General features: G+C 52.9%; 3 protein-coding genes across 12 annotated transcripts in view; 1 reads left to right on the forward strand and 2 right to left on the reverse strand.

Moving 5' to 3' along the window:
* The window catches only part of LOC131666969 (potassium/sodium hyperpolarization-activated cyclic nucleotide-gated channel 3-like), a 112,674-nt gene extending 98,016 nt beyond the window's left edge, over positions 1-14,658 (reverse strand). For all 9 annotated transcript variants that reach the window (XM_058940101.1, XM_058940110.1, XM_058940109.1 and 6 more), the window contains exons 1-2: positions 14,357-14,658; positions 6,248-7,367 (exon numbers count right to left, since the gene is read on the reverse strand). In XM_058940101.1, the coding sequence (XP_058796084.1) occupies positions 6,248-6,279 (32 nt within the window). In that variant the 5' untranslated portion in view covers positions 6,280-7,367; positions 14,357-14,658. The remainder of the gene's footprint in view (positions 1-6,247; positions 7,368-14,356) is intronic.
* A 1,623-nt stretch (positions 14,659-16,281) lies between these two features.
* LOC131666974 (uncharacterized) lies at positions 16,282-17,853 on the reverse strand. The gene is made up of 5 exons (XM_058940118.1): positions 17,717-17,853; positions 17,300-17,392; positions 17,147-17,228; positions 16,873-17,083; positions 16,282-16,810 (listed from the first exon to the last, which is right to left on the reverse strand). Exons 2-5 carry the CDS (start codon positions 17,378-17,380, stop codon positions 16,609-16,611), a joined length of 576 nt encoding a protein of 191 aa, XP_058796101.1. The 5' UTR covers positions 17,381-17,392; positions 17,717-17,853; the 3' UTR covers positions 16,282-16,608.
* Positions 17,854-17,900: 47 nt separating this feature from the next.
* LOC131666972 (dynein intermediate chain 2, ciliary) lies at positions 17,901-22,129 on the forward strand. 2 transcript variants are annotated; one of them, XM_058940115.1, is made up of 10 exons: positions 17,901-18,243; positions 18,308-18,620; positions 18,691-18,798; positions 18,898-19,317; positions 19,373-19,534; positions 19,600-19,850; positions 19,908-20,085; positions 20,142-20,373; positions 20,435-20,668; positions 21,019-21,215. In XM_058940115.1, exons 1-10 carry the CDS (start codon positions 18,199-18,201, stop codon positions 21,200-21,202), a joined length of 2,127 nt encoding a protein of 708 aa, XP_058796098.1. In that variant the 5' UTR covers positions 17,901-18,198; the 3' UTR covers positions 21,203-21,215. The 2 variants fall into 2 exon arrangements, with proteins under 2 accessions (XP_058796098.1, XP_058796099.1); XM_058940116.1 differs by lacking the exon at positions 17,901-18,243 and having other exon boundaries at positions 18,482-18,620; positions 18,691-18,811; positions 21,019-22,129.
* Positions 22,130-22,147: the final 18 nt, after the last annotated feature.

Below are 22,147 nucleotides of genomic sequence, written 5' to 3' on the forward strand. Positions count from 1 at the left end.
CCTTGGGACGTCATCGCGGCTAATTATCGCGAGTTCGACGAAAGCCCTTTACGCGCTAACGTCCCTTCGCGTCGCGAATATTTATCCTCCGATGCACAGTGGACGCTCGTTTCCCGAAGAATATTAACACCCTTGTTACAGTGACATCAATGACAACCTATTCCGATAAATCGCGAATGTCAATTGACGCTCGATTGTCTTACGGCGCGAACCAACAGAAACGCACGTCAGTCTAATGTGTCCGGTTACGTGTTTTACGAAATGCAGAGACAGAGAAAGGAAGAGAGTCGCGTCGGTCCACTTTCACCTAATTGTTAATACGCACGCAGAGAAAGATCTTCGAACTTTATGGACCAGCCGCGGTTGCGCAAGTCGTATCGCCCAACTCTTGCGCAAGCCAAGCGTTGTCGGCTCAACCCGCCGGTTGTATGTGCGAATTGGCCTGCTCATGGGTTACGGCGGAGCTTTACTCCGCTCGTCGTCTTCGTCAACTCGACGGATGGGCTGCCAGAGATCTGCTCGCACGCTTGGCGAATCCACGTAGGAGGACCTCTCTGGCCGGAGCGAGATGTTACGCGCGAGGTAGACGATTGTGTAACGGAAACCCACTCGACGACGCGCGTTACAATTGAGCTAATGTCGCTCCTCCGCGTAGGCCGTGATAACGAGGATCTCGCGGAGGAAGAGAAATGACGCTCGTTTGTTTTTTTCTTTTTTGATTTGACGCCGCCCACCTAAAAATCAATCGTGAGCTGTAAAAATAGGCGAAGCGACAAGCGAAGACGTAAAGGAAAAAGCTTTTAAGAGTATTAGAGGCGCGCGCGTGCGTCCGAGAATGCTGTGTACGCTTCGAGTGTGTTGACTCGATTTTCGAAAATCTTCCTTCCTAACTTCCACGCTGAGTGACCCTCTCTCTCCCAACTCTCAATTAGCTTCCTCTCTCGAAGCGCAACGACCATCTAGGAAGTTTCTCGAAACTCCGCTCTCTGTGTGCACATTTAACCCTCCAAGAAGCGAAGGATGCATTTGTCGTCGCGCCGTGCAATCGATAGTGTGCACATTTTTTCTCTCTTCGAAAAAAGTAAATAAATAAATAAAAAAATGTCGCTCGCAGCCGTGTAAACAAAAATGTTTTGAAAATTCGAAAAATGATGCTCCCCCCCTTACGCGCTATCAAACTGAAACTTTGTATTTTCTCCTCGGGCGGTCTGCATGTAAGAAACGTAACCTTCTCTCGATACAGCAAAAGTAAGCTGCACCGGCGTTGAGTAAACTTGTCAGACGGTTACGTGTGACGAGGAGAGCAAGCAATAAGTAGTGCAAGTCAACGTTATGTAAGGCAGTCGCATGAACGAACTGCTGGCCTTTGAGATCCAACGCTCGTGACCTTACACCACTTTCCAAAAAAATAAAAAGAAACAATGCTTTTGACACACACACACACACACACACACACACACACACACACAATTGCGATTGGTTCTTTAGAACAAAAAAAAAGAGTGAGAGAGAGAGCGTCTTCGATTGTTCCCTGACGCGATGCTTTTGTGCTGTTGCACGTGCGAGAGCATTTTGTTCCGTGGCGTGTTGTGTTTTTTCCTCTCCTCCTTCCAGCCCAATTGTATTGTCGCGTGGCTTCGAGTGGTTCGCGATACTGGACAAGGCTTCTTTTTTTTTTCCCCTTTTGTCTTGTTTTTCTCGCGGCATTCGGGTGTACCGGGCCGCGGCATCAGAAAGCGCGGGGACTTGACGATCTTCCGAGGTCCATTGGTTGTTGTTCGACGTCGAGTGTCGATAGTTCGAAGGCGTTAAACAATGATAAGAAGAAGCACGCATCTTTTAAATTAAAATCGGGCAGCGGGGAGCGGGGGAAAAAAAAGCGCGGCGTCGCGCAAAATTCGATCGGCCTCCTCCTCTAACTTCTCTCTCTCTCTCTCTCTCTCTCTCTCTCTATCCCAGTGGGAGGATGTGCAGCAATAGCAGCAGCAACCTCTCGAAGAATCTCAGGGGCGCCCAGAGCTACGAAATAATCGACCTGAAAAGTTTGCGGCATGATCGAAAAGAGAGAGAGAGAGAGGAAGGTGGGGGGAGTTCTCTCTTCCATTGACCTGATTTCTCTTCGCGCGCGTTCTCTCTTTCTCTCTGAGATCTGCAAGGGCAAACCGACACAGACGCCTTTAGATCCTTAGATACTCGTTTGCACAAATGTTTACTGGTGCTTTTGATACTGTGACTCGTATCAATGATCAAATGACTCGCGCTTTCTCTCTCTCTCTCTCTCTCGCATTTCTCCTTTTAATTGTCGTCTTCATCTAATCGCTTATGGAAAAACTTTTCCAACTGAAAAAAAGCAAACGAAGTCGCTGGAGCGATCTTTCATCGTAATAACGATAATGCACGGTTGGATAGCAATGAAACAGAAAGAGCTCGGATTCTAATATTTGCCGGACACTCGTTGGATTATTTCTCTTCCGAATTAACTCCACCCCACCTGGCGCTCACCAAAGGAGAAACCCCCAGCCAAAGTTCCCAGAAGCAATTCAAATGAAACCTTTCGTTATTACGGTTTCGGTTCGAAACATCAGTAGTAAAAAAAGAGAGAAAAAACTAGGATGGAGATTTTTCTCGTTAATTGACTTTTCTCCGTCCGCAATTCCGAAAGGATTGCTGCGTGTCGTACTTAATGCGTTATTGCCGTTCCACTGTGTCGTTAATTTCACTCCGATTTTCGCTTCTTGGGTGTGAAAATAAAGACTCACAGAAGTAGCAACTCCCGATGAAAAGGTTTTACAAACTGTACTTATCGTCAAATGCCTTTCTCTCTTTCTCTCTCTCTCCCTCTCTCTCTCTCTCTCTCTCTCTCTATCTCTCTCTATCGTAAAACGGACGACGATATTGCAAAAAATATAGTCTCTATAGTTTTACGAGCTAAAGGACAGGGAGGGAAGGGAGGTGATGAGCGACAGAGAGCGTTGCGTGATATAAAAGTCCATGTCCGGTTTTTCTTTTCCCCAAAGAATCGATGACTATACTTCTCTCTCCTTCAATACCGACAACTGCAAAATGAGAGCTGAATAAATGGCGAACGAGAGAAGAATTAAAATATCTCCATGATTAACAACGCAAACGCCGGGAGCGAACGAGCGCAGCCCGAGGCTGCGCGCGATTAAGCGCAATAAAAATGTTGAGCGCGAAGGAATAGTCGCGACTGCTGCGCAAAAAAAAAGATAAGAAACGTCCCTTAAAAAAAAAAAAAGGAAAATAAAAGCGAGTCTGGTCTGGGAGAGGGGAGCGATAAAAAGGCGGACGATTTATCGCCGTGGGAAAACGTCCGAAAGTAAAAACAGACGGGCTCTCTGAACGATAACGATTAACACGCGGCGAGTAGCGCGCCACTGTATTCCTCTTTTTCCTTTCTTTACGTACGTAATTAACGAGCGACTTTCCGGCTGGTCCCTTTTCTTTTTTGTTCATTCGCGGGACTGCCGCACACGACAGCCGCGTGCTCGCGGGTTTTCATTGTGGGCCGAAGCCTTCTACCCCTTTCCTCGACGGCACGTGTGCTTTTTGGGCTTACTCTAATCGCAGTCGCACAAATTTACAGACGATTGAACCTGCATTACTAGACTTGGCGATCAATTATTTGTTCGTGTATGGCGTTCAACGTTCGCAGCAGTCACTCGTACGACCCGCAATTCAGTAAACAAAACAACGAGGGTCATCGTCTAGACAACAAATGAAAATTTCATTGAATGAAATCGCAATTTAGCGCGCGTTTCTTTTGCAAAGATAAGGAGGGAAAAGCAGGAATCTCTCTCACACGGTTGGTTGTGCCGAACGAGAAGGATAGAGGTGAGGGGGGGCGTTCGCCGCGTATACATTTATAATGCGACTTCGCTGTGGCGCATAATGGAGTGGGCGGGGGCGAGTTGCCCCGCTGCCTGCCACTGTAGGCGCGAGCGCAATTCAATCGGCGAAAGTTTCGCGAGCGGCACTAAAGCGCGAGGGATCGGGGATCCACCGTCGGAGAGAGCCGCTGCCCGACTACTCTCGTTCGCCCTGGCCGAGGTGCATTTCACAGTCGACCGCCACGACTGCCATTGCGTAACGAGAGCGCAGATTTTTTTGTGTCGGCAATCAAGAGGAAAAAGGCCGGAACTCCTCCTCGATTCCCGGCCGCGCTTGGAAATATAGGGCTGACGCGGCGCTTTGTGCGCGTCGCCGCGCGCAGGACGTACTTATTCCCGGGCGCCCCGGGGCTGGGCGGGCGAGCGAAATCGCTTTCTTATCGGCTCGCCGGCGGGGCTTCCCTTCCTTTCTCGCCGACGATTCAGGCCGCAAGACTGGAGGCGCGCGAGGACGGAACAGCCGGCTCGGTCGTGCTGGAACGGCGACACGATCAATCGCTCGGATACGTCCGAATGCGATGGCTCCGGCGCGCTTCTTTGACCTCCCGGATCGGGTAGCCTCGCGCGCCCCGGCGATTAAACGCCCGTGGGACGAAATTTCAACGGGGATTTCGCGCCGCTCCCGGCGCGGCTTTTTCTTTGTCATCGCGGTACTTTAATATCGAGCGCGCGGCCGTTACTTCGTTGAGCCGTGCAATCGCAAGTTCGGCAGTTCTCGACCGATGCCTGGAGCGTCGTGCTCGCCATTGAAATGCCGCGTGCGGTTGGATCTATCGCGCACGCTCGGGCGCGCCGCTATGTCGCGAAGTCGCACGGAAGAACCGGATGCTTCGCTGCGACGACGCACGATCGTCGCCAATGGGCGCGGCAAAGCTGGTCGCGGCCGTACATCTGCTGCTCCTTCGTCTCTGTCGGCGTGTGCGCAGGTCGCAGCGCGACCGCGACGAAAACGGCATCGTCGAGCGTGCAGGCACGGGAGCTCGACGTATCCGCGTAATCGCGTCACTATGGGGGCGTCGAGACAGAGCTGCGCACCGAAAGATGTGCACGCGCTGTCGCGTCGAATATTGTCCACGATCCCCGCCTCGAAAAAACAACGACCGTCGCGATGAATTCACCTCCCTCGCGGGGAGGGTGACAAGTCGATTCCGCTTTTCGATCTTGGCATTACGTCTGTTATGGACGTTTTTTTTTTCCTCCGTTCCCGAAGGCGCCTCGGACGCGGACTCTTCGGTCCGAGAAGAATCGAGATTTTTAAACTTTCCGCCTCCGGCCTCCCTATTTCCCGACGACACGTCACGCTTGCTGGGCACTGCTCTGTTGTCGAAATCCATCGCTTGACGCGTAGACTGAGCTTCGAGTGAAACTCCTTCTCGTCGCTCGTCTTATGCACTCGATTGTTTCTCTCAGATGTATAGCTGTGCTTCGAGCAAATTTCTATAATATCCGTAAGCGGCTGTGCATCTAGAGCGCGTGGCATTGCCAGCGACCCGAAAACTGTAGGTCGCGCGCAAGTCTCATGCCAAATCGTCGCTTGAATTTCAATTAACGAACAGGGCGATCGACTGAAAAAGGCCGCGAATAGTTGCGCCGATCTTAGCGATTTGTCCCACTCATCAAAGCACGAACGCGGAAAGAAAAATGGACAGGGACACCGGAGGTTAGGAAGCAGTCGCGCATCGCGAAATACACACGGTTATCCTGCCTTTATAGATGCAAGTCATGCGAGTATGTCGAGCGCATCGTAAGCGCGCGCCTACGTCAAACTTATCTCTATGATCTCCTTACTCATCAGCTTTGCCTCGGTTTCGCTGTCGCCTCGTCTTGTCGTCTTTGAATCGGCTTCGCGTTATTGCCAATTAAGGATGAGGACTCGCGCGGAAAGTCGTAAAAACGACGGCAACGATAAAGCGACAGAGCGTCCACTTTCGCTGCAGCGCGCCTCCACGGGACAATCGAGTCGGCCGAAAGCCTCCCGCGGAAAATCCGCCTGCGCATAGCCCAAAAAAGCGAGACACACGCGCATCCTTCGAGCCCGAAAAAAGCCATATTGCCTTGCCAAGACCGAGCTCCGTCTTCGGGGCTTTGTCGGGTGCCGCTTACGGTTCTGCTCGCTCGTTATGCACCTAATCCGTATGTACTCGGAGAACAGAGAGCCCGACTACTTTCTCCTCCCTTGTGCCTTTGTAGGGCCGTTAGAGCTGCATTTGATCAAAGCTGCCGTTTGGCTGCTGTCGCTTTCGCGTCGTACTCGGCGGTGGCGAATGCAGCCAAACGGCGACAGACCGAGACTGCGATGTGGCGAAGCAGTGAGAAAGCGAAAGGGCGAGTGGACTTACGGATGGGAGACGCGTCGGTGGAAGCTCCTCATGGAGAAGGTCCGGTCACGGTGTCGGTAAACGTGGCTGGCCCAGCCGCAGCCAAGGTCGCCGTCCCGCAGCGGCGGCGGACTGTGCTGTCGCTGGGCGGCAGCGTGAGCAGCACTCGGCGGAGGGCCAGGCTGGCCGGTCGAGTGCACGTGCTGGAGCGGCAGCTGCAGCTGGGGTCTCTGCGGCGTGGTGGCGCTGTGGCTGCTGGCACTGCTGGAATTGGTGGTGGAGGTGGCGAAGTTGGCATTGTTGGTGCTGGTGGTGGTGCTGATGTCGTGGGTGCTGGCGTTGTCGCTGCTGCCGCCGACGACGAGGACAGCCGGCTGCTGGTGCTGCTGCTGATCGGCAAGGGTGTGGGCAGCGGGAGGCAGCACCGCCTGCGCCGACGCCGCCGACGCCACGCCTGCGCCGCCGTTGCCGTTGCTGCCGTTGGTAGCCAGGACTACGAGGCTGCCCGAGGATGATTTGCCGCCCCAAGCCTTCGGGCTGCTGCTCGCGGTGCCGTCGCCGAGGCCGCTGCTACTCGTGGACAATGGCGCGACTGTACTCGTCCTTGCAAGCACCTCGCACGACCCCCCTCACCGGCCCCCTTTGGCACACCAGCAATGCGATGCGACCAAGGGGCTGGCTCAGGCGCGGGGGGCCCGACCGCTTCGCCTCCTCGACTGCCCTCCTACTGGCGCGGAGGGCACTGCGCGTCACGATCGTCACCGTTAGCGCAGCGGCTGGTGCACTCAGCCGCCGACCGCGCCAACTCGTTCGACCCCCCTGCCCCCCCTTCCGACTGAGAGCAACGTCCACCTGCTAAATCCAGGTTCGGCGGTTTGCTCCCTTCTTGCTCGCTCGAGAGTGGCTCGCTACCACTAGCTCGATCGACGCGCGATGACCGAGCCGACGCGATCGCGCACGATTTGTCCTTGCTGCTTCTCGCTGCTGCTCTGGTTAACGTTGCTGCTGGTCTTCACGCTCGTCGCACGCGGAGACTCTTGACGCTGCGGCAGCTCGCCTATTAGCTTCACCAAGCCGCCGCTGTTCCAGACGCTGCTGCGGGGCCGCGGGACGGCCAGGATCGGGGAGGGGTGCTCCGTGTCTGCAAGCACAAAGAAAACGCACAACCAGTTTTTCCTCGGACTCCAGGCTGACCGAGGCCGCGACGACTCTACCGCGGACCTTCGAACTGCGCGGCGTCGTCGCATTCCAGCAGTGTTCTCCCGGATAAGCTCGGAAGTACGTACGAATAATCTCGCAAGCGCAGTCGCGCGCGCGCCAATCGCAATAGAACGCACGCTTGTGCAAACTCAACGTTACGTCCCAGCCAGCCGGTAAGAGTTTATCAGCAGTCTCTATCTATCCATCCATCTCTCGCTCTCTCGCTCTCCCGCTCTCTCGGAGTTATACGTCCAATCCACTTGGCAAAACAAGCTGCGCACACACCGATAAGAAAGTGCAAAACTAGTTTTCGAACTAATGCAAATCAATTAGCAGACGTACACAGCGTCGGCCACTTCTCCGCGACGACGGAACGCGCCGCGCTCCACTTGCATAGAGATGAGAGCGGAGGGCCGAGGTAAGTAGCTATATTCCGACTTTGACCGAAACGTCGTGACCGCGCGCCAAGCGCCGAAGGCTTGCGCTCGCACGGGACAGAGGAGCGATGCGAATGCTGATGTAGCTGCTGCTTTCGATGCTTCGGTGTGCGACGGGCAAGCGTCGTCTTAATTTTGCTCTTTTAGCTCCATTCCACGGAAATAGATTCGCGATCGCAACTTTGTCGGTGAATTAATAAGAGAGTGGAAGAATTCGATGCAAAGTGGAACTTGAAAGTTCACCGAAGATGCGCGACAGAGTGAGTTCGAAGAAGGGGGACGAAAGCAAAACAAAAATATCAATTTCTCACGATAACCGGCTGGCGCTGCGAGACATACTTTGAAAAGTCCTAGCGAGAAAGGCCTATTAATCATTCAAGCAAAGCGTCTCCGAGAGAGAAAGAGAGAGAGAGAGAGAGAGAGATAGAGACAGAGAGGAACCGTCGTCTGAATCCCAATGTGTTTAATTCAGTCGAGCTCTCACAATGGGACGCTTCGGCAAAGTTGCGTGAAGAAAAATCGCGCGCCGAGTTTAATTCGAAATAGAGATGGGAGTTGCCAGCTATCCGCGCGGCAGCGAGTTTCGTTCGAGTTTTAGCTGCAAAAAGGCTTCGTTAAAATGTAAATTACTGCCATACTTTTATGCGGCTCGCGCGACGCGAGCCCTCGAGTTGACGAATTAAATTCGAGAGAGAATCAGCGAGGCGTCGAATTTTAATTGCGCCGAAAAAGGAAGGAAGGAGTCGAAGACGGAGAAGAAGAAAGAGTAACGAGAGCAACGCAACCTCGCTGGCGAGCGTCGTTGCCAGAGGCGAGTACGTCGCGGCGGCATCGAGCAGGTCGATTGCAAAAAACGAACGGATCGAGAGAGGCCGAGCCGACGGTATAGGAGAGCGGTATAACTCACAGCTATGCCATCGATCTCGTTTTTTTATTTTTTCTTTTTGTTTTTTTTTTTGCTTTATTTTGCTCTGCCCCCCCCCCCCCCACGTCGCGCTTGGTTTTGCCTGCTCCAGGCTGGCTGACAGGGCGCGCGCCGCGGCCGTACCCTTCTCTCGAGCGACAGCTCAGAACTCGCTAATTCCACGATGTAAATGCGAAATTCACAAGCTACTACGCCTTTTGAAGGGGACTGCCCATATCCAAGCTCTCTGACGGAATTTAAATTTAATTTGAATTCGCTTCTGCCGCTGCAAAGTGAGAACTGTCCCGGCAGGTGACAAACGGCTTTGCATTTATTCGCGGCATCGTTATAGAAGCGCACGCACGCGGCAGAGAACTCTCCCGATGCCAATGGAGCGCGTTCAGTGGCGAGCACATCGCGCGCTCGGAAAAAAACAGAAGAGGAAAAAATGAGCGATGGAACGGATCCTCGAAAAAGTCCTTCGGGGCTTAACGATCAAGAGTGCCAGAAGGAGAGAGAACTCGAAATGTAGTCGAGTCAGGAAAGAAAGACAAGGAGGCATCCGCACATTCCAACTGTGTCTTATGACATTGCAATATTTTAATCAAAGGAGTGATGTAACATTTGGCACGAGACAAGAGCCGAGCTTCGCCGGATTAATCCGACTGTATTAAACTGCAATGATGGCACATGTCAGCGTATTGATCTTCCCTTTTCTCTCTTTTCTCTCTCGCTGCAGCAGTGGCGGAATGCAGTATCGGACGTTGCGATATTTGTGTACAGTCGAAACTCGATCGGACTCGAACGAGAGAAAAAAAAGAAAATATTTATTGGATTCAACCCGGGTGGGGAGAGAGGGAGTATATGTGTCGACGGTATGTCCACTTTAAGTTCGTTTGTAAAAAAAGAAACAGAGAAAGCTCCGTTTAATCGTGTCATTGTTCGTGTCTTCGGCGAAAAACATGTCTTTACCGGAGCCCTCGCTTTCTTTATTCGAAAAATCCATGCGCGACGTGCGCCCGAATATCGGCGATAAAATTAACGGCGTCGTTTGTTATCTCGCGCGGTTCGTCGCCGGGAACGACACAGTCGTTCGCGCGCTAAACGAAAACGCGGCTCGCGAAAACCAACGCGATATCGCTAAACTCGCGCGAGCCGAGGCTCGTAATCGTAGAGAGTACGCAAGCGCGAACCGCGTCGTGACGACGCTTTACGCCGTCAACGTTACGGTGCATTATTAACGGAGAATACGCGCGGACGAGAGATAAAACGCCGTCTAATATTTTATTTTATCATTTTTTTTTTTTCAATTTCGGCACTGCCGTCGCTTCTTTGCTCTAACAAGACAATGAGACGGAAAGGGAACTGATTAAAATGAAAATCGCGTTGCTGCGACGACACACCGTTATACGGACACCGTTCTTTTTTTTCGTTTGTTTTTTTTCTCCAATTTGGCAATTTTTCAAAATTTCGAGAGCGCTCGCCGCTCGCTCCGTGCGCTATATGGATGTTGACCTCTTTCTTGGCTACACTATTTTACCCACTTGCTGCAAAAAAGGAGCTACTATCGCACAAAGAATCGCGCGGTTTGACAATCTCTTTTATATTTAATTAAAAATTTTAATTATGATGGTGATTATCCTCTGTCGAAGTTTACGCGAAAGAGAACTTTAACAAAGATCTGGCCTATTAATATAAAAAGTGCAATTCACAAAGATGGTGTAAAGTACCTATTCAACCTTATTCGAAGACGTGAATAAGTATGCGTAATCTAACTTATTAGCGAAATGTAAAAGTCCAAAAGGTAATAATGTACGTCGAGGTTTTAGAGATGTTTGTGCATTCTGCATGACAATTACAGCGAATCGAGGTATCGACAACAGAAGTTTCGCGTAGCGACATCGTCGAAATCAACGATCTGATTACCGCGAGGCGCGACAAAGAATGCCGCGTGGCTTTGAGGAAAAATACAAAGTCAAAACGGCCGAAGAGAGAAACGCTCTGCACGACGATCGATGCGTCGTGCGCAGAAGGTCAGAAGCGAAAGCACATTAAAAACTCGAGCACGGCGCGAAAGCCGCGCGCTCGCGCCGAGCATTCGAGCGCGAATCGCAAGGCGAGGGTGACACGCATCAACACCATTGTCAATTTTCAATAATACACCAGCCGCGCGCAATTCGTTCGATCGGCAAAGTGATAAAGAAAGAGTGAAAGAAGAAGACCAGTCGCACGACGTTGGCAATCGCTCGTTAAGAAAACTCAATTGTTCGAAGCTTCAGCCGCTGCTGCCGGCCGCTCGCATACGCGTTGTCGCGCGGCGGTGGGGCACGAATGCCGGACCGTTTTTCCTCGACAGCGCTGTCTCGAAAAGTGAGAAAAGAAAGACCCAGCATCGCTCGTAAAGCAACAACTGAAACATTGGAATGGGAGCGGCGTTCGGTCCACGTCGCGGTTAGCAAGCGGACCAATCCCAAACCCTCGCTCCGTCGAAGTGATTACGGCAGTGCGCTCGAGGAGAGCGATCGCTCTGGGAGACGCGAGCAACGGCGGTTGGATCGCGACGAGTTTCGCCGCGTTCGCAGCGAAAAACGCGTCGGGCGGACGCGACGCGGGAGCCGCCTCCAGAAATCGAGAGCGAGCGCGCGGAACAGCCGCCCCTTCTCGCCCCCGAGACCGCGCCGACGAGTGTTCGACCTCCCCCTCGGGCGAGCACTGCAACAATGATAGCCGCAAATCGACGAATCGCTGGCTAATTGGGTCGCTCGCCGTCGAAACATCAAACGTATGCGCGCCCATGCGTTCGCGCGCTTCCGTGTCGACGGAGTTAGGACGATGAGTATGTGTGTGTGTGTACGTGCGCGCGCGCGAGCCATCGCGACCCTCTTGGCGAATCGAGGCTCGCCAATGCTACTTTCGCCGAGCTAATTGGACGTTCGTATTCTGCCGCGGCAAGGGATTTTTCATTGTCTAATTATAAACGCGACGCTGGGACAACGTGTATCTGGTGGCTTGGTCGCGACTAATCGATCGAGTTACATCGAGGCGCGTCGCAGAGAGCGGGCCGCCGTCCCTCGTGTAGTTTCCGTCCGCGGACTGGGCGCATACTGATTCTTTTTTTCTTCTGTCGCACGTCGACGCCACACTCGATTGCCGACTACCAGGGACGTATCTAGGGACAAACTCGGCACTCGAGCCAGAAGAACATGGAAAATTATGCGACAAATCAGGCTCTGCGAAAATGCCAAATCGATATTCTATGTGAAAACGTTTGTCGGCGATTAACGTGAGATCTATCACTTTATTCTTCTGTGAATTAACGTTATACAACTGTACCATAAAATTTGCAAATCCAAGCAGTTATCAATGTAACCGTACCGTGCGAATAATTCAGTTCGCGCGTGAGACGTAAATTTAAGCGTTTCTATACCTCCCATCGCGTCGCGTTCAATTTTAAACTGGAACATTCAGCGAAAAAATTGCGAGCGATTATAGCGAATGATTGGGCATTCGGACGAAAATTCATTGTTATTAGAAGAAAAATACTTTTTGGGTTTCTACACGACTCCTTGGGTCACTTTCTTAACGTACTACTTTCATTCGTTTCAACGAAAACGAAAACTTCACTTCGGCGCTGCTTCCGTCTACGAACTGCAACTATAAGTCTTCGAAGTTTGCCGAGCAAACGTCAAAAATAATAAATTTGGTTAAAAAGCAGACGGTTTGGTCGACGCTTATCCCTAATCCACTCTTACATTCTGGACTAGCATTGTCCCGGCCTCACAATTGGGAAGCAACGCGAAGGAAGCGCACCGCGCGCAAAATTGTCGAGCCGGTACATCGTCATTCAGCGGTGAATTCCACACTGTAATGATACTAACCAACGTTCCGCTCAAACCCTACAAAAGAGGCACGAATTAGCTTTTGCTCATTCCTCGAATCCCTCAGAACCACAAAAAAACGAAAATGGAAGCTTTGCTGTCTCTTTACATTCCGATTACACGAATCGTCGAGTGAAATTAGCTGCAAAGCACTTAAGTGTAGTCTCGCGTCTCGCGCGGCAATTACATAGAGACGTCGAGGCGCGTGTTGAGCTGCGCACGCAACGCAGTTAGTAGGTTAACCGCAGCTTTTAAAAGGCCTCGCGCGCGAGCTCTCGAGCATCTTTGCGCCGAGCTAAATGTCCTCGAGGAGTGTCGTCGCGAGCGCAGCGATTTTCGAGATAAGTGCCTCGTTCCAGGGCATCGGATGCAATTTCACGAGCGCGCGTTTCATTTTCTCTCTTTCTTTCTTTCTCTCTCTCTCTCTCTCTCTCTCTCTCTCTCTCTCTCTCTCTCTCTCTCTCTCTCTCTCTCTCCTCCCTTTCCTCCAAGCCGAGCGGGCGTCTCGCACTTGCCCGAAAGTTGCGGACTGAATTATCGGGCAATCGAAGAGAAAGAGCGGGAAAAAAGAGGGCGGAGGTAGGGGGCAAGCGCACGTGTTACCTGGACGGAGAGGTAACCCTGACCCGGCTTGACGCATCACGGAGCAGAGCGAACGGAAAAAAAGACAGCACAGCAGCCAGCTCCGGCCGCCAGAGGAAGACAATTAAGGAGCGTAGTAGCGGCACTGCCAGCAGTTGCCAGATCGAACGCGTCCGCCGGGAGTTTCGAATGAAAGCGAAACGATGTTGCCGATCACGTGGCCGTAAGAGCGTGTATACATCAATGGCCAGCTTCGACGCTGCGGACGGATTGGTGTTATTTTTGGATATCGATTCGACGCTTTACTTTTTTTTGCTCCTTCGCGAGGATCAAGCGCTCGCGACTTGGCCGCCACGTCGACGCGGGATCACTCCTTTCTCTGAGCATTTTCAATTCGATCGAACGGTCGGCGATTCGCTGTCCATTCGACCGCGAAGAGTCTGAAAAATTCAGAGGATAAAGCCACTTGCCACCCTCCCGATTTCAATCTAGAATTTGGCATAGACACGCACAACACACCCACACACACAACGCGAGCGTCAGATGTTATCCGCCAATTTCTCACGAGCGCGTGTACAAATCCTAGCCAACTGCACGGGCTGCTTCAACGAGAAATCCACGTGCGAGTAACCGGATAAGAGTAAGCCGGAGCGTGGCGATAGCATCTGTTTGTTGGTTCGCGAGGAAGGGGTAAAAAAAAAAAAAAAAAGAAAACGGAACTAGCGCGCAGTAGTGAGTGTCAGCGTCGAGTCCGACGTCCGCGGTCGCGTCGCAATTTCTCGTTCATCCACAGCGGCATAGCTGGGCGGAGAAGGCTGTTCCGTAATTACGTAACGCAGGCGAATCCACGGAAATAGTGGAGCGGAAAAGCCAGCGGCGCTTAGGGCGCGCGCGAGAGCGAGAGAGTTGGCGACGCTGCGCCTCTCCTGCGTTGGCACTAAGTTGTTGTCAGTGGCGCTTTTAAAATTCGGGGCTCGTTCGCCAGGTCGGCAGCCCGTCTCCAGTACGATCGAGCTCGCTCGCTGCCCGCCCGGAGCCTCTAGTCACCGCCAGCTTCCACGCCCGGATCTAATCAGCGATCTGCGATCGCGCACTCGAGCACACGCCAGTGAAAGGCGCGCTGTCTCACCTTCGATCAGCATCGTCAGCAGCTAAGAGATTCGCGAGCGTGTTCTTCCCTGACTCCTTCTTCTTATCAGTCGCGGCGTCGTCTCATATCTCTCTCTTTCTCTCTTCCTTTATCTGTATTCCGCGGGCAGCGCACAACGACAGCAACAGCGTCGACGACGTGGGACGACGCAGCAGACGAGAGTAATCGCGACGAAGTGAAACGAGCTACCGCGAGCGTTCTCGATTCGCTCTCGCCTCTTGGATTCGGGTGTCTTGACGCACTCCTCAACACGGTTTAGCTTAGCTGCTGGGCGGCAGGCAGCCGGCCTCGCACTGACTGATACCAGCGAGCCCAAAGCCACACGGCAATGAGACTCCGCAGCCGCGAGAGGGCGTCGAGTGATACGAGCCAACTCTCTCTCTCTCTCTCTCTCTTTTTCTCTCCTGTTCTCTCTGCCCCGCACACTCGCATTTTTACCATTGATGCGCTCCGCTGACGTCGAGCAAGCGTCGAGTGCGCTTATTCTCCGGCGAGGGCAACGGGCGATCCGATGGCTGGCCGTTGGCAAAGGGACGCGTGCTGGCCGTGTGCGCAGGAGGAACGTTACGTAACTCGGCGAAAGGGAGAGTTGCATCGATTTCGCGCGGCTCGCGGCGACGCGCGATTCATCTCCAAATTGAATTTGCCGACGCCGCTCGACGTCTCTCCCTCTCTCGATCGGATGAATCGCGAATCGACAAAGCCGCCGATGAAAAGACAACACCGATCCAGCTCATCAGTCGGTCGGCGACTCCTGGAGGATTGATACGCGCGCGTAAAGCGAACGATGAACTCGACGATTTGATAACGAGGGAAGATGGTACTATGACGGCTCCATCGATGCGGACGACGTCGCGAACGAGACACGTCGGGATCGGTGTACTGTCGGCAGGTACGAGCGTTCCGCGGATAATGCCCTCCAATCGTCGTGATTGCGTCGCGTCGAGTAAGCGCGGCAGACAGCCTCATGGAATCCCACATTCCCACCTACGCCGACGACACACGGAGAAGGCAAATCATCCGCGAGCGGCGAGAGCAGCCAACGGCCGTGCCAGAGCAGAGACAGACACTGCCGACGAGGGATCAAGGCGCGCGGTTGCGGGGCGCGAGAACGCGCGCGTGGATAAAGATACGTTGTTCCGCTAAAGCAGGCGTATCGCCAGCGCGACAATCCCACCGAACTGAACTTGCAATAGGTCGAGCGCGCCGTTATTGGAATGCCGAGAGCTCGCCGCCAACTCGTTATTTTATTCTCGAGCGAAGCGCAAAGCTGCGCACTCGTCGCGTCGCGAGGGGATGTGAATTCCGCGCCCGCAACTTGCGCTCCGCATCTCAGACCGAGGAACGTCCACTGACGAGCAGCGAAGCATCCTCTGGCGACCTTGAACTCGCGCTCGTCGTGCGCTAGGAGCTCGCGGTTCGCTCGGCGTTTTCATCGCCAAACCTCGCGCGCTCGCCACTTGAACTTCCAACGCGGCGTACTCGAGACTATACAGAAAAAAGAAAGAAAGAAAGAGAGAGAGAGAGAGAGAGAGAGAGAGAGAGAGAGAGAGAGAGAGAGAGAGAGAGAGAGAGAGAGAAAGTCCTCGGTTTGTACGCTTGTTGAGCGGAGAGAAGAGGGCTATTTCCGCCGCCGGCACTTCCGCAGCGGCACTCGTCTTGCAAACTTATCGCGGCGGCACTCGTGTAGCGCTCATTATGCCGAGGCTTTTCTTTTTCAGTCCTCTCACGAGAGAGTTCATTAAGCGGAATTTTAAATCACCCGCGATGCACTTTAGGATTAGGGCTGACAGAATTTACGATTCGGAGTGGGGGGAGGGGGAGAGCTGAGAAATTCAAGGTGTGTCTTGTTTTTGTTCATTCCTTTTGGAAGCTCGGGACGAGTAAAACGAACTAGTCGCTTTTTCAGACGGACATATTTTAATTAATCGTATTTCGACAAAAATGCTGTGTTTTACAAAATATAGACGAATAAAAGCATCTGCTCGCTGTAGTACATGTTCGGGGGAAAAGGTGGCACAAATGTTGGCCACCGTTAACAAATATAAACTATGTGCAGCGTGATCGGCCGTTGCGCAACGGTGTGCAGCCGCAATGAGCCTCCCCGCGGCACGTCAGAAAGGTTGAGCATATCGTGCGCGTACTCCTCGGCCAATATTTGCATAGCTTCGTTCTTCCACGCGAGCGCAAAGAGGAAGGAAACCAAGACTTGGAGGGTAAAGCGGCGAGCCTCAGAGTATGCGACACTGACAAGAGAAGCATCCGGAAGGCATGTAAGTGTTGGTGTGCGGGTGCAGATCCGACTGCGAGCTGCCCAGGTGCAGCGAGTCCTCGCTGCCCTCGCTCAGCTCCTCGACGCTGAAGGTGTCGGTGAGGTCTTGCTTGTGCCTGAAGTTGCCGTCCCTCGTGGCGAACAGCGTCATCTCGTCCTCGCTACAACGAGAAAGCGAGTTGGTGGTGGGTTCGGGAGGAAGCTACTCGTCCGCGGCGCTCACCTCTCGCTGTCGCTGCGCCAGAACTCGATCAGAGCGCTGTGCCTCCTCTTCCTCTGCGGTATGGGTAGTCGCTGAATCGGTATGAGGGCGGCGTTGGCGGTCGCCGCGGCCGGGGTCGACGACGCCGCCGCGCTGCCGTCGGGCTCGTTATCCGGCAGCTTGGTGTACTCGGAGCCGCGCTGGATGCGCCTCGCCTGCTCGATACGCGCCTCTGCAACGTCGTTTCGTGCGTCGGGAGATCTCGCCGCGGGGAGCGCGTCGCCGTGTGCCTTACCTAATTTCCTCTGCAGCTGCTTGGTCGTCGACCTCGGCGCCGCGGGCTGGTTGTTGCCGCTGCCGCAGCTGCTGTCGCTCGCCTGCGCCAAACCAAATCGCTCGTCGATCTCTCACTCTGCCGCGACAATCGATTAAGCAACGCTCGACTCACCGCCAACGCGTTGTCATCCTCCACTCTGTTGCTGGTTTTGGGATCGCTGTCGATCCCGCTGTCCTCCATGATCAGAATCATCTCGACGTTCGCCTGCAACGCAATTCGCCGTGGCCATTAACGCGCGGCCGGTTCGATCCACGCGAGCGCTCGCGGCAGGACGACAACGAGCCAGAGCTGCCGTTGGCAACTTGTTGGCTCTCCGTGGCGCGCGCACGCACGCAGCGTCGGGGCCCGCATATTGATCTCTCTTTGCTCGCGCTCTCGGATGCGACGTGCAGCGCACGACGTCGTCGTCGTTGCTACCTCTCTCCCGCCTCCTCGGCGCTCGCGGTGCGCAAGCGTACGGGGCGGCTCGCTTTCGCCCGCGACCTTCCACTCGCGTTCCCGACGACCCCGACACCGGGAAGCACTCACCTACGGCTCCGTCGTCCGCGACGCCGCCCTCCGGCCAGTCGAAAGCTCGAGGATCCCTGGCGCGCGGAACGCCAGCCGCGGCGGACTCGCCTCCATGACAGACGCTGATCGACTGCGCGCCGGCGTCGACAGCGCGCCTGCGCTCGAGGGCCGAGCCCGCGAGGCTCTTTCGATTTGCCGACCGACGATTCTCGGGCCTGACGTTTTCTCCGGTGTACGCGCGCCGCGACCAAGTGGATCCCGTGCCGGAGCTCCAATTCCTTCTCGCATGGGGAAGCCGAGGCACGCGCGGGGCGAGTCGCGGGCCAACGAGGCGGACCCGCGCAGTTTCCATGGCGACGGCTCGCTTGGCGCCCGAGGGATTTCGAACAATCAAAGCGAGCGGGTTATGGATCATGCAGGGGCAGCTTGGAGCCGCTCGTGACGTCGCGGCGAAGGCGCGGTAAAGGCGCACCACGCGCGAGCAGCCAGCAAGGGAGATCATGGCGCCGCCGGTGTCCAAGAGGCAATCGTCCAAGGTCTCGGAGGTGAGTGGGCGACGATCCGACGGGGAGACGCTCTCGCGCTCAAGCGTTCGCTCGGCGCTTCCAGCTGAGCCTCACGAGGGGCCGCGCGTCGAGGCTCGATCTGGGCGGGGACGTAGACTTGTCCCGGGGCAGGATGCTCCTGAAGCCCGACGATCAGCTCGCGCTCACCGAGGCCGAGCTCAACGAGGAGATAGCCCGGGAGCTGACGACGCGCAACAATCGCAAGCCGGATAATCTGGTGCAGTGGTCGTACAAGCATCGGGAGTTCGTGAAGATGCCCGATCCACCGGATATCATAACGATACTCAACGTCTCCGGCACCATGCTGCACAAGGAGAGCGAGGAAGCCAAGAAGCAGACGTCCGGTGGATTGCTAGGTATCGCCATTTGTACGAGCTCCTGCCGATACCCAATCGATCTCCGGCACAAAACCCTTGCTTGTTCAAGCCGACGAAGACGAGCACGAAGCACAAGAGGCGGCCGAAGGGGAGGGCGAGGACGCCGATGCGGAGGACGAGGGCATCGAGGAGGACGAGGAGGAGCGAGGCGAAGAAGGTTAGCGGCATCGGTAAACACGAAAAGTCAAGCTCAGTCTCGCCCAGTCGACGCGACCACCGAGCGAAAGTAGCAACGGCAACTCGGGCGGCGTTTCAGGCGAAGAGGAGACGTCGAAAGCGGCCGACGGCCAAGCGAACGCGGACGACCCGGAAGAAGAGGAGACCGAGCGAGCGAGGCCCAAGAAAATCCCCAATCAATTCAACTTCTGCGAGCGAGCGGCACTGACCTACCCGTGTCCGCACCGCGACATGTCCACGCAGACCGTGCCGCCGCCCACCGCCAGCTTCAACGCGAGCGTCTTCCAGTGGACCATCTTCGACGACTACCAAGAGGATTACGCAGCGCAGCAGCGCGAGAAGGAAAAGGACCGCAAGGTGCTCGCGCAGCAGACCAAGAAGGACGACCCGAAGAAGAAGGCCCAGCTGGAAAGCGCGGCGACGACCAACCGAATGCTGCAGGCGCTGAAGACGCTCGAGAGGATGGTCAATCAGAACATCTTCGACGATATATCTCAAGGTGCGACGGTCGAATGCCCACGCCGGACCGCGACGTAACGCGCTACGTCCGACAGATTACAGGTACTGGGACGACCCGAGTGACGAGTTCAAGGATGGCGAGGGCTCGCTGCTGCCGCTCTGGAAATTTAATTACGAGAAGACCAAGAAGCACGACGTCACGGACCTCTGCTTCAATACTCGCTACTACGATCTGTTCGCTGTGGCTTTCGGATCCAGTTGAGCACTGCGAAAATCCAACGAAAATCGCTTCTTCGGGCGCGTGACGCTTCGTTCGTTGCAGTGACCTTCGACAATCCGATGCCGAGCGGGGCGGTCTGCCTGTTCTCGTTGAAAAACCCATCGTATCCCGAGTGGATTTGCACAACTGACTCGCCGGTCATGTGTCTGGACTTCAACAGAGACAATCCGCATTTGCTGGTCGTCGGCACGATGGACGGCTCGGTGGCAGTGTACAACGTTCAACTGTCGTCGTCGGCGCCCCAGTACAAGAGCAACGAGGTCGTTCAGAAACACGGCGGTATCGTCTGGCAGGCAAGTGTCCCGTGAGCGTTTTGGGTCAAGAATCGTCTCTGACGAGGGTAGTTGTAGGTCGTATGGGCACCCGAGACAGAAGAAGGTAACCTGGCGTTCTTCAGCGTGAGCATCGACGGTCAAATCAATCACTGGGTGCTCAATCAGAACGATCTCGGCGTCACCACTGTGATGACGCTGTTTCTCGACAAACCGCCGATTCCCGGGCCCGACGGCACTCAGATTACTCTCAAAGGTAACACAGCCGACTTCGTTCCCTCTGTGCTCTTTCGCTCGAGTTCGTGCTTTCAGGTTGCGGTACTTGCATAGCGTTCCACCCGACAGACCCTCACGTTTTTCTCGTGGGCACGGAGGAGGGTGCAATTTACAAATGTAACACGGCTTACAGTAGCGTGTACATGCGCACGTACGGCAATGCTCACGACATGCCCGTCTATCGTATCGTCTTCAACAAGTACAACTCGAGCATATTCGCCAGTTGCTCGGCCGATTGGCGAGTCAAGATCTGGGAAGACGACCGGCCGTAAGTAGTCGCGCTCGGCGATCGATCGGACAGTCACGTTGGCGCTATGGATGCATTCCAGGGAGCCGCTCTTCATGTTTGACTTGGGCGTACCCATCGGTGACGTACAGTGGGCGCCGTACAGCTCGACGGTTTTGGCCTGCGTGACCAACAGTGGCAAGCTCACCGTCTTCGATCTCAATGTCAACAAGTACCGGCCGATTTGCAGCCAAGCCGTAGTCAGCAAACGACGCGGCAAACTTACTAGACTCGCCTTCAATCATAGCCTGCCGTTCCTCATCGTCGGCGATGACAAGTACGTGCATTCGTCTTTGGGAACAATGAATTACAAGTAGTTGATTTTTTCAAGAATTTAATATTTTCCAAAATGTTGGGCTTAACTATGTATGCCGAAGGTTATTCACTACGGTAACATGAAAGTGTACAGCAAAATATTTGTAGACGATATGAAGCGCTATACATCGTTGACTTCGTATATCATAATATTTCAATAATCGAGGTAATGCTAATTTAAAAAAGAAAACAATCAATAAACAAATTTGAGAGCAAACGTTTCAATATATACTCGATTCTCATTATCGTCATCTCGCAACAAAAACACCAAGCAACATTCAACGCTCGTTAACAAAGAAAATTATCTTCCAGGGGTACGGTTAACACATTGAAACTGTCGCCAAATCTTCGAATGAAAGTAAAACCGACGAAGAAGCAGATGCATCTGTCTCACATTGAACTCGAGACGATGAAACTCGAAAAGCTGCTGAGCTTCGTACGTGAGCCGCCGATCTTGATGCCACCGGAGGATGGAAAAACCGATAGTGCGCAATAAATTTTTTAGTCAATGATGAAAAATCATTGTTTCTTTTTTGCTTGATAACGCAATGGTAATAGTCTCTAATTTTTTCTCAACAATAACATATTTTTTACTTCACTGATTATCGAGTCGTAGGTATATTTGGCACTCAGCTTTTTGTATAAGTTTGATCGCAGAAACATTTACGGTGAAATGCTTACTTTACAAATACTATTTGTAAGCAATTCCAATAGTTTTCAACTAAACAAGTTGCTATCTAGACGTAAAATCTACCTAATCTCTAATAATAATCTATTGTTCCAGCCAATATTAATTCAAACGGTAATTATGTTTCAAAATAATGTCATATCTACAACAATCACAATAAAACATCAAAAAGTAATTCAACTAATGAAAAACTAATTATTTAAAATCACAGCTCATATTAAAAAACTAATAAAAAATAACTGCTGGACGTATCTTATCAATTTTTGTTCTATTTTTGGCATGGAACTGTTTGTACCCGAAAATGTTCAATGCTTACAAAAATTTGTAGACGCTTGGTATTTCAAAAAATATACCGACAGCGAATTCCAATGTAGTACTTATACCCTGCTACAGCGAAATCGGTACATTTACTTAGTATCTACATAGTTTTACCATGGATTCTCAATTTTATAAGAAAAGGAAAATTGTTTGTTAAAAGTCTTACAGTGAGATGGCTTATCAGTGATACTATGCTCGAGATAAAATGTCAATAATTCTGGTGCTGATAGAGAGGAAAAGTTTTAAAAATATTCAGTATGTAAATTTAACTATTTATGTCAAAAATAAAAATAAAACAATTATATATAATAGGTCTACTCTTTCTTCAATCTGAACTGAATTAATTACGATGTATATACGATGTATAAGAGTAAACAATGATAAATGACAAAGAAATATTAAAGAAAACTTGATTTTTTCACAACAAACGTTAAT

This window comes from Phymastichus coffea, unplaced genomic scaffold (assembly GCF_024137745.1).
Source record: "Phymastichus coffea isolate CEN01 unplaced genomic scaffold, Cenicafe_Pcof_1.1 PCOF00062, whole genome shotgun sequence".
NCBI lineage: Eukaryota > Metazoa > Arthropoda > Insecta > Hymenoptera > Eulophidae > Phymastichus > Phymastichus coffea.